This window comes from Olea europaea, unplaced genomic scaffold (genome assembly GCF_002742605.1).
Source record: "Olea europaea var. sylvestris unplaced genomic scaffold, O_europaea_v1 scaffold1474, whole genome shotgun sequence".
Taxonomy (NCBI): domain Eukaryota; kingdom Viridiplantae; phylum Streptophyta; class Magnoliopsida; order Lamiales; family Oleaceae; genus Olea; species Olea europaea.
Window position 1 is genome coordinate 94,206 of NW_019232298.1, and position 10,734 is coordinate 104,939.

Consider the following 10,734-nt stretch of genomic DNA (forward strand, 5'->3'; position numbering starts at 1 on the left):
TTTTTAATAGATTGTGATAGAAGTTTTTAAAATGTGTGGTTGAAAAATTGTTTGACCCATAAAAAATGTGTTTAATATTGATTATTTGAATTCGATTTAAATTAAAATCAGATTTTAATCCAAATCAAATAGGTTTTATAATTATTGAAAATAGATTATAAAAACAAAAAAAGAAAAAAGGAATGTTTTATTTAAAACAAAAAAATGTGGAATTGACCAATCAATATGCAAGTAGTGATACATGTTTTCTAATGATACATATATGATTTAATATTTGATTTGAAACCTTAGCCAATCAATAGTTCCTCAGCTTGTTGATGTATAGGACCACATGACCTACTAAACCAAGAAATTTTCACTTGAATCAGACATCATATTCATATTTCTTGACTTTTTTTTTTCAACAAAAACATGGACATTCTCCAATGTAGTACCCTAATACTGTTTACAGTTGTGTCTTTCTCTTGTTTTCAACTCAGTTTTCATGAAAGCTGCTTAAATCCATCTTTGCAAGAACATAATTCTTCATTGGCAGAGCATGTAATAAGGTTGGCGAATGAGCTGGAGACTGTAAAATGGATGAAGATGTTACGAAGGAAAATTCATGAGAACCCTGAACTTGCTTTTGAAGAATTTTCAACGAGCTCTCTGGTAAGGCACGAGCTTGATCGAATGGGAGTTAAATACTGGTGGCCAGTGGCATGGACCAGTGTAGTTGGAACCATTGGCTCCGGTTCTCCTCCCTTTGTTGCCCTTGTTGGAAAATAAGGGGTTGGAGAAGAAACAACAACATAATTATGGAAACAAAATGAATAGAAATCACGAAATACGTCAAGAATGAATTTGAGGCTTGAACACAGAATCGTTGTCCTCAAATTATATTTACCCCCTCTCTAGATGCTTAAGGGTGTTATGACAAATGGTTTGAAAGATTTTAACAAGTCTTGATGCAGAAAATAACAAAACACGAGAAATTTTTCGCCAAAACTTGATGAACACAATAAAGAAGAAATAAATATGAGTTATAGCATGGATTTGATTAATAGTGGAACAATATAGTATTTCTTGTTTGTAATATGTTTGTATGGATCATTTATCACCTATTTTTAGGCCTCAATCAATACATCACAAAATGGTGCCAAAACAAGATAAAAAGTGGCAACTTTTAATCCAAAACGGCTCCCAAGTTTCAAATTGAAAAATCAGCCAACGACTATTTTTTAATACTATGCGTGCACATAGTATAAACCGTGTGTACGCATAGTAGAAACAAAATCAATTCTGATTTTGCCAAAGCACATCTCGCTTACGCACAAAATAAGCCTGTGCGTACGCATAGGCAAAAATCAAAATTTTCATTTTTCAATTTCTTTTGATTCTACCAATTCCACAATTGAGTCCAACAATTAGTCAATTATCATTCCATTGATTTTGAACAAATATTCAACAATCCTCCACTTGTTCAAAATCAATAAGATCACATATTCAAAAAGACGACACTTATGCATAAGGATTAGATATCTTTCGATTTGAATCTAACCATAGTATAATTCAAACAAAGTAAAGTCAGAATTAGACGTAGCATGGAAGTTTTGAACCAATTATTCCTCGTGACAATACCGGTAAGAACACACACATAAGTATCACGTGTTCTTAAGTTCATCAACTCGCTTAGCGCTTTTATGGCCTTACGCTCATCCTATTTGACAAACTTTTAAGAGAGAAACTCCAACTCTCTATTGAGGTAGCATCACCTCGAAGTTAGTCTAGGTGAAGTCCTTCCGGTACCTTTGTTACTTTTAGAGATACTTGTGTTTTAGCACCGAACTTCATTAAGAGCTTTAAGCTCAACCCTCACTTCAATAACAATCAGCATTATTTAATTAGGATAGAGTCATTGCTGATTTGAATAATGCTGCAACCATCCATATGTCGAATGACTTGTTGTTACCCTTTGAACCCGTGGATTACTTTTTAAGTAATGACAGGTAGGTTGCCGTCATTGGTGGACCTTTTTAGTTAAGAGGTTTCAACCCCATCCTACTCGAAGTAGAAGCCACTAAATCTCTATTTAGTGCTTTAATTAAAGGATCTGCTAAATTCTCAAATGACCTTACANAAAAGTGGCAACTTTTAATCCAAAACGGCTCCCAAGTTTCAAATTGAAAAATCAGCCAACGACTATTTTTTAACACTATGCGTGCACATAGTATAAACCGTGTGTACGTATAGTTGAAGCAAAATCAATTCTGATTTTGCCAAAGCACATCTCGCTTACGCACAAAATAAGCCTGTGCGTACGCATAGGCAAAAATCAAAATTTTCATTTTTCAATTTCTTTTGATTCTACCAATTCCACAATTGAGTCCAACAATTAGTCCATTATCATTCCATTGATTTTGAACAAATATTCAACAATCCTCCACTTGTTCAAAATCAATAAGATCACATATTCAAAAAGACGACACTTATGCATAAGGATTAGATATCTTTCGATTTGAATCTAACCATAGTGTAATTCAAACAAAGTAAAGTCAGAATTAGACGTAGCATGGAAGTTTTGAACCAATTATTCCTCGTGACAATACCGGTAAGAACACACACATAAGTATCACGTGTTCTTAAGTTCATCAACTCGCTTAGCGCTTTTATGGCCTTACGCTCATCCTATTTGACAAACTTTTAAGAGAGAAACTCCAACTCTTTATTGAGGTAGCATCACCTCGAAGTTAGTCTAGGTGAAGTCCTTCCGGTACTTTTGTTACTTTTAGAGATACTTGTGTTTTAGCACTGAACTTCATTAAGAGCTTTAAGCTCAACCCTCACTTCAATAACAATCAGCATTATTTAATTAGGATAGAGTCATTGCGGATTTGAATAATGCTGCAACCATCCATATGTCGAATGACTTGTTGTTACCCTTTGAACCCGTGGATTACTTTTTAAGTAATGACAGGTAGGTTGCCGTCATTGGTTGACCTTTTTAGTTAAGAGGTTTCAACTCCATCCTACTCGAAGTAGAAGCCACTAAATCTCTATTTAGTGCTTTAATTAAAGGATCTGCTAAATTCTCAAATGACCTTACATAATTTAGGGACATTATTCCATTTTTGATTAATTTCCTTATGTAGTCATGTCTCAGACTCATATGTCTAGACTTTTCATTGTAGATCTCGTTATATGCCTTTACTATTGTGGCTTGACTATCGCACATGATAGGTATTGAAGAGATATTCTTCGATCCCAAAGGTATCTCATATAAGAGATCTTAAGCCACTCAGCCTCTTTTCTGGTATCCGATAAAGCTACAAATTCAAATTCCATGGTCGAGTGTGTTATACATGTTTGTTTCTTTGATTTCCAAGAAACAACACCTTCTCCAAGAGTGAATACCCAACCCGAAGTAGATTTACTTTCACCCGTGCTAGATATCCAACTAACATCGATAAATCCTTCCAATATCGTCGGAAATTTAGTATATTGTAGGCCCAAGTTCTTGGTTTTCTTTAAGTATCCAAGAACTCTCACAATAGCCTTCCAATGATCATTACCCGAATTGCTAGTAAACCTACTAAATTTACTTATTTCATAAGCTATATCCGATCTTGTGGATTGAACATCATACATAAGACTCCCTATAGCACTTGCATATTCCTATTGAGCAATCCCCCTTCCATCATTCTTTATTAGTTTTGAATTTGAATCAATCGGGGTACTACATTTTTTTATGTTCAAATGTTTGAACTTATTTATCACATTCTCAATATAATGTGATTGACTTAGATCGTAACCCCCACTAGTCTTTCTGACTTTGATACCTAAAATGGTATCCAATTGTCCAAGATCCTTCATCTTGAATGTGGAAGAAAGAAACCTCTTTGTTTCTTCTATTTCGTCCATGTGATTACTCATAATCAGCATGTCGTCAACATACAACCATATAAATGTCACATAATCATCACAAACTTTAGAATATAAACATGTATCAACGCTATTATGTTTAAACCGAATGATATTATTGCTAAGTCAAACTTCTCATGCCATTTCTTCAGTGCTTGCTTCAGACCATATAAAGATTTCACCAACTTGCACGCTTTATGTTCATTTTCAGGTAGGGCAAACCCTTCGAGTTGTTCCATATAAACCTCCTCATCGAGATCTCCATTTAAGAATGCCATCTTGACATCCATTTGATGAACATGCAAGTTATATATTGAAGCCAAAGCGAAAAATATCTTAATCGATGTTATTCTAGCTACTGGTGCATAAGTATCAAAATAGTCGATTTCTTCCTTTTGTCGATATCCTTTGACTACTAATATAGCCTTGAAGGTATTTAAGGATCCATCAACATTGTATTTTCTCCTAAATACCCATTTGCATCCAATAGGCTTGGATCCCGATGGTAAATCAACAAGTTCCCAAGTATTATTGGACATTATCGAATCCATTTCGTCCTTAATTGCATCTTTCCAAAAGGTGCTATCACGAGAAGCCATAGCTTCTTTAAAAGTCTTAAGGTCGGTTTCAACTTGTAGAACAAAAGGAATTGTTCTCACAACATTCAACTCATTTCCCTCTACTAAGTAAAAGGAGATAAGTTGAGAATCAATTTCATTCGGTCCCAAAGACTTCTCAACTCGAGTTCTCTTGCTTCTTCGTGGTTCACTAGACTCATCAACATCTTTAGAAGATATTTCATCATGTGTTCCACTTGAACTAGGGATATTTTCAAGATTTTCCCTCAATTCATTATCCGAAGATAACGAATCCTCAAAGAACTCCACATCGTTGGATTCGATAATCACATTGGACTCCAAATTTAGTAATTTATAAGATTTGCTATTGTTTGCATATCCAACAAAGGCACATTTAATGCCTCTTGGACCCAATTTGATCGTATTATGATTCGTGTTCTTGCAATAGGCAAGACAACCCCACACTTTGAAGTATCCAATGTTCGATTTTCTTCCTTTCCACAATTCATAAGGAGAAACCTTAATATATTTTGAATGAATCATATTAAGTATTCTACATGCACTTAATAAAGCTTCACCCCACAAGTTAAATGGCAATTTAGCATAAATAAGCATGGCATTTATCATTTCTACAAATGTTCTATTCTTTCTTTCAGCCAAGCCGTTTTGTTCGGGTGTCCTAGGTGCAGAACATTGATGAATAATTCCATGTTGTTCACAAAACAAATTAAAATCATTGGAAAAGTATTCACCACCTTTATCACTCCTTAAAATTTTAATTTTTTTCTTAGATAATTTTCAACCTCATTCTTGTATGTCTTAAACATGTCAACTTTTATGTTTTATCAAATAAACGTAAATATATCTAGAAAAGTCATCTATAAAAGTTATAAAATATTTATTTCCACCTCTAGTTAACATACTATTAAGTTCACATATATCAGTATGAATTAATTCTAAAATACTAGAGGTTCTCTTAACACTTTGATATGGTTTTTTAATCATTTTAGATTCTATACGTATTTTGCATTTATGTTCATCATATGAGATCAAGTCATATTTTTTCATGCGTTTCATTGTATTTCTACCAACATGACCTAATATAGCATGCCATAATGAAAATAAATTCACAACAAAAACAAAATTACTTTTATTCATTTCATTGTCAATGGTACATAATTTGACCATTCCTTCACACGAATAGTATTTTCCAACAAATTTTCCATTAAGGGATACCGGACTCATAAACACATTTGATACCAGATTTTCCCAAGAGATTACCACTAACTAGGTTCATATTCATATCCGGAACATGTAGCACATTAGTTAGAGTAACGGTTTTCCCAGAAGTGAAGATAATGTCTACACTTCCTTTTCCAAACACTTAGACCGCATCTCGTTACCCATTTGAATCTCTTGTTCTTCATCCACTTTTTGATAAGTTTTGAACAAAGATTTATCATATGATACATGTATCGTAGCACAAGTATCATACCACCACCTGGGAACATTTCCTTTGAATGTGTTTACTTCACTTATGGTGGCCACAATTTTGTCATCTTGGATGGAATTCACTTTGGTCTCGAAATTGTTTTGTTTTCGGTGCCTACAATCCTTGGCATAGTGACCAGATTTTTCACACACAAAGTAACCTCCTTTTGTCTTCTTTTTGGACTTGTTAAAGTTCCTAGAAGGCTTTCCTTTGTTAGATTTTGCTGACGGTTCTATTTTTCCACAGCATTTGCTTTAGAAGAGCCCTCATGAGAATTTTCAGTTTTATCACATATTCTCGACTCCTCTTCGATTCGAAGATGCTTTGCAATTGTTCCAAAGAATAATTTTCGGAACTATGCATGATCTTCTTCCGGTATCCTTTCCAAGTTTCAGGAAGTTTGGCAATTATAGCTCCACTTGAAAGGTCTCTGGTATATCAATTTTTACCGCCTTTAATTTGTTGACAATTACTTGCAACTCATGCATTTGGGTAAGACGAGGGATATTTTCTAGAATTTAAAATCAAAATACTTAGAAATCAAAAAAAAAAATTTGTACCTTCTTCTTCCGCCTTGTACTTACTTTTCAATGCTTCCCAGATTTCTTTCGCCGAAGTTGTATTGGTGTATAGATCATACAAACGATCCAACAATGCATTCAAGATGTGGCCACGGCAAATCAATTCATCTTCTTGGCGTTTTTGTCTCTCGGTTTTGATTGCTTCGGATTCTCCATTTGTTGGTTCCGGCGAAGGCGCCAAATTTGGATCAAGAATATAAAAAATCTTCAACGCCGTTAGGAGGAATTTCAACTTGTCTTGCCACCGTGTGAAGTTAGTCCCGTCAAAACGATCCAATCTAACCAGATCTTGATTCATGAGTTTGATGGTTGCCATAGTTGTGTCATTCTCCATCGCAAAATATAGTTTGAGATTGTTGGAAAATAAGGGGTTGGAGAAGAAATAACAACAAAATTATGGAAACAAAATGAATAGAAATCACGAAATACGTCAAGAATGAATTTGAGGCTTGAACACGGGATCGTTGTCCTCAAACTATATTTGCCCTCTCTCCAGATGTTTAAGGGTGTTATGGCAAATGGTTTGAAGGATTTTAACAAACCTTGATATAGAAAATAACAAAGCACGAGAAATTTTTCGTTAAACCTTGATGAACACAATAAAGAAGAAATGAATATGAGTTATAGCATGAATTTGATTAATTGTGGAACAATGTATGTATTTCTTGTTTGTAATATGTTTGTATTGATCATTCACCACCTATTTATAGGCATCAATAAATACATCACGAAATGGTGCCAAAACAAGATAAAAAGTGGCAACTTTTAATCCAAAACGGCTCCCAAGTTTCAAATTGAAAAATCAGCCAACGACTATTTTTTAACACTATGCGTACGCATAGTATAAACCATGCGTACGCATAGTAGAAGTAAAATCAATTCTGATTTTGCCAAAACTCATCTCGCGTACGCACAAAAATAAGCCTGTGCGTACGCATAGGCAAAAATCAAATTTTTCATTTTTCAATTTCTTTTGATTCTACCAATTCCACAATTGAGTTCAACAATTAGTCCATTATCATTCCATTGATTTTGAACAAATATTCAACAGCTCTAAGAACAGATATGGATGCTCTGCCTATTCAAGTCAGTTGCATGGCTATTTCTTCTACTAGTTGTTTAGAACATGTATTTAGCATTAAATTGAACTGACTAATGAAAAAAGATTTTATATGGTCAATTACAAATTCATCGAGAATAAAGTTTTTTCCATCTCATGTTAACAACTTATTTGTACTTTAATGAATTAATTATAGTACTTTCAAACTAAAATCATTAGAAAAATTAACGTTTGATAAATATCTCTATCCCCATATAGGAAATGAGGGAATGGGAGCACAAAAGTCAGGTGGATGGCAAAATGCATGCTTGTGCACATGATGCACACATATCTAAGCTTTTAGGTGCTGCAAGAATACTGCAACAACTCAGACATCATATGCAGGTAAATAATTGATCTCGTTTATCCATTAGATGATGGTGGGGTTTGGTAACCGAATAAAGCCCTCTGTACAGGGCAAATATTCACTAGGATCTTAATACTGCAACAACTCAAACATCATTTGCAGGTAAATAACTGGTCTCGTTTATCCATTAGATGATGGTGGGTTTGGTAATTGAATAAAGCCCTGTGTACAGGGCAAATATTCACAGGGTCTTATAGACCCCTCACATGGGGTTGGCCCCATGCAATAAAAAGTGAAAAAAAACTCAACCCCATCCCAAGTGAGACCCCAGTAAGGGGTTTGTAAGAGTTGGCCTGTACGCCCAACTCTGTTGTTGGTAAATAACTCCTATGTACGAACATTTCTACTAGGATAACGTGTTTATATCTGACATGTATTGTATTTTGTCGTGTTGGATATTGATACATCTCAGACACTCCGTGACATAAGTCTAACAAGCTACATGTCGTGTCTTAATTTGCATATATTTTAAAAAAATTTGTGCTCGAGTGACATTTGAAGGACATTCCTCAAATAATTGTTCAACATGGTATCATCGTATCCTATATTAGAAAGTTTAGAAATTGATATATAATATATGAACATAAATTTTAAAAAAATTAAGTCGATATATCCATGTCATGTCGTATCCATATCACCTATCCGTGTTCATTTTATTTATTCTAACAATTTGATAACAAAGAAAAACAAAATACATGTGACTTTGTACTGTAATTGACAAAACCCACCCCGAATCAACTTAATGAACTCGAAACATGATGTGTTCCGATAGTGGATGCCAGCTAGATGCCGAATCCACCATCAAAGCTGACTATGAGTTATTATTAATTATGTGCCAAAATCAGATGCTTATGAAAAATGTAATGCAATGTGCCCAAAATAATCACTTTGTACTATACAAAAATGAATCATATAACTCAATTTATCACGTGGTTGTAACTTTGAAATCATCAAACTGTTGCAAATAATTATATTTCCTATTGGTGGTTCTTGAATATACTAGAGAGATTCTTCTATCATCTTTGATCCCATCATTCTAATAACAATATGAGTTTTAGACATAGCTTCAGAGCTTGTGACTTCTACCACCACGACATGTGACTACACACATGAATATGAATGACATGCTAATGCATGAGCTACGCAAACTTCCAAAAAATTATAAAACATGCTTTGATACCAACTAAAACATCACTTTTGGAGTCCACTAGGGTAATTCAGGAAAGGTCATGTCAGTAACATAGGTATGACATCCTATATGTGACAAACTCATTGGGTTCCTATATTTCTAAAACATTAATCCATTCATTGAAGGGAACTGTTAATCTAATATTTCAACCAGCTGAGGAAAATGGTGAAGGTGCAAAAGAAATGATACGCGAAGGAGTGCTTAACAATGTCAATGCATTCTTTGGATTGCATATGTTCACCAGCTACGCAAGTGGTACTGTTGCATCACGTCCGGGACCATTCCTAGCCAGATATGGAAGCTTCAAAGCCGTGATCCGGGGGAAGGGGGCTCATGCGGCTTTTCCTCAAGAATCTATTGACCCCATTTTGGCTGCTTCAACTACTATAATTAGCTTGCGGAACATTATTTCTAGAGAAACCGACCCTTTGGATCCTCAGGTACTTTTATGAAGTATTACAGGGGGATTGGATATACTTAGCCCCTATTTGATAGCCATCACTTGTTCAAAATGATGTTTTGGATAGTGAAATTTTGGAGAATGTATGATTAAATAGTTAAGAAAAATTTTAAGTTTACATACAAAATATTTTATTACTTGAATGTATGGTTGAAAATGTGTATGTAAAAAAAATTCAACTAATGGTTGTCAAACAGGGGCTTAAAAATTCGTCTTAATAATGACTAGCTTTAATATTTTTAGGATTTCTCTTGTACAGGTTATAAAAGGGCAATCAGCAATACAACAGTGCTTGACTGAGATTGAATTTGACAAAAACGGACGTCCTAATCTCCCCTCGACCATAAATGACGAGAGGATATACGAATATGTACGAAAAATCTCGAGATTGATTGTAGGGGAAGAGAACACAAAATTAACTCTTACTTTCATGCGCAGTGAAGATCTTGCGGAGTATTTAGAAAAGGTTGCAGGATCATATATTTTGCTGGGAACAAGAAATGAGAAGGTTGGATCTGTTTATCTTCCCCACAATCCTTACTATACTATTGATGAGGATGTTCTTCCTATTGGAGCTGCAATTCACGCCACCTTTGCATTTTCCTACCTAGTAAATTTTACTAAATGCTGTCATTATTATTAGAGGACTTTGTTTATATTTTATTTAATTATATGTTTCCTTCATATTAGGTTTAATTTATATTTTATTGAAAGGTTAGGGTCTGGGAGTGTAATTTTAATTAGAGTGAGATGATTAGCTTTAAACATGTTGGTACAATACTGTTCAATTGGGTTTTTTTTTTTTTTGTTAATTTTATACAAAAGGTTGAGATTTTATCAATTTCGTTTATAATTATTGGTAATCGTGCCAGAATTAACAAACTATTAGTTTTAAAATCTCGGTATTCTAAGAATCAACAAAGGTTTAGATATGTTATTGGTTCATTCTATTTCGTTATATTATATTGATACCAAAGTTCAACTATGTCTTGAGATTCGTAAAGCCCCTATGACAATGGTGATGTTACACAATCGTTCCCAAAATATATAGTCGGAGTCGAACATATT

General features: G+C 34.2%; 1 protein-coding gene across 1 annotated transcript; it reads left to right on the plus strand.

Annotated features, from left to right (window-relative positions):
- Positions 1–411: 411 nt before the first annotated feature.
- LOC111376234 (IAA-amino acid hydrolase ILR1-like 2) lies at positions 412–10,309 on the plus strand. Its single transcript, XM_022999185.1, has 6 exons — positions 412–747; positions 1,989–1,992; positions 7,603–7,637; positions 7,870–7,995; positions 9,332–9,646; positions 9,926–10,309. Exons 1-6 carry the CDS (start codon positions 412–414, stop codon positions 10,307–10,309), a joined length of 1,200 nt encoding a protein of 399 aa, XP_022854953.1.
- Positions 10,310–10,734: the final 425 nt, after the last annotated feature.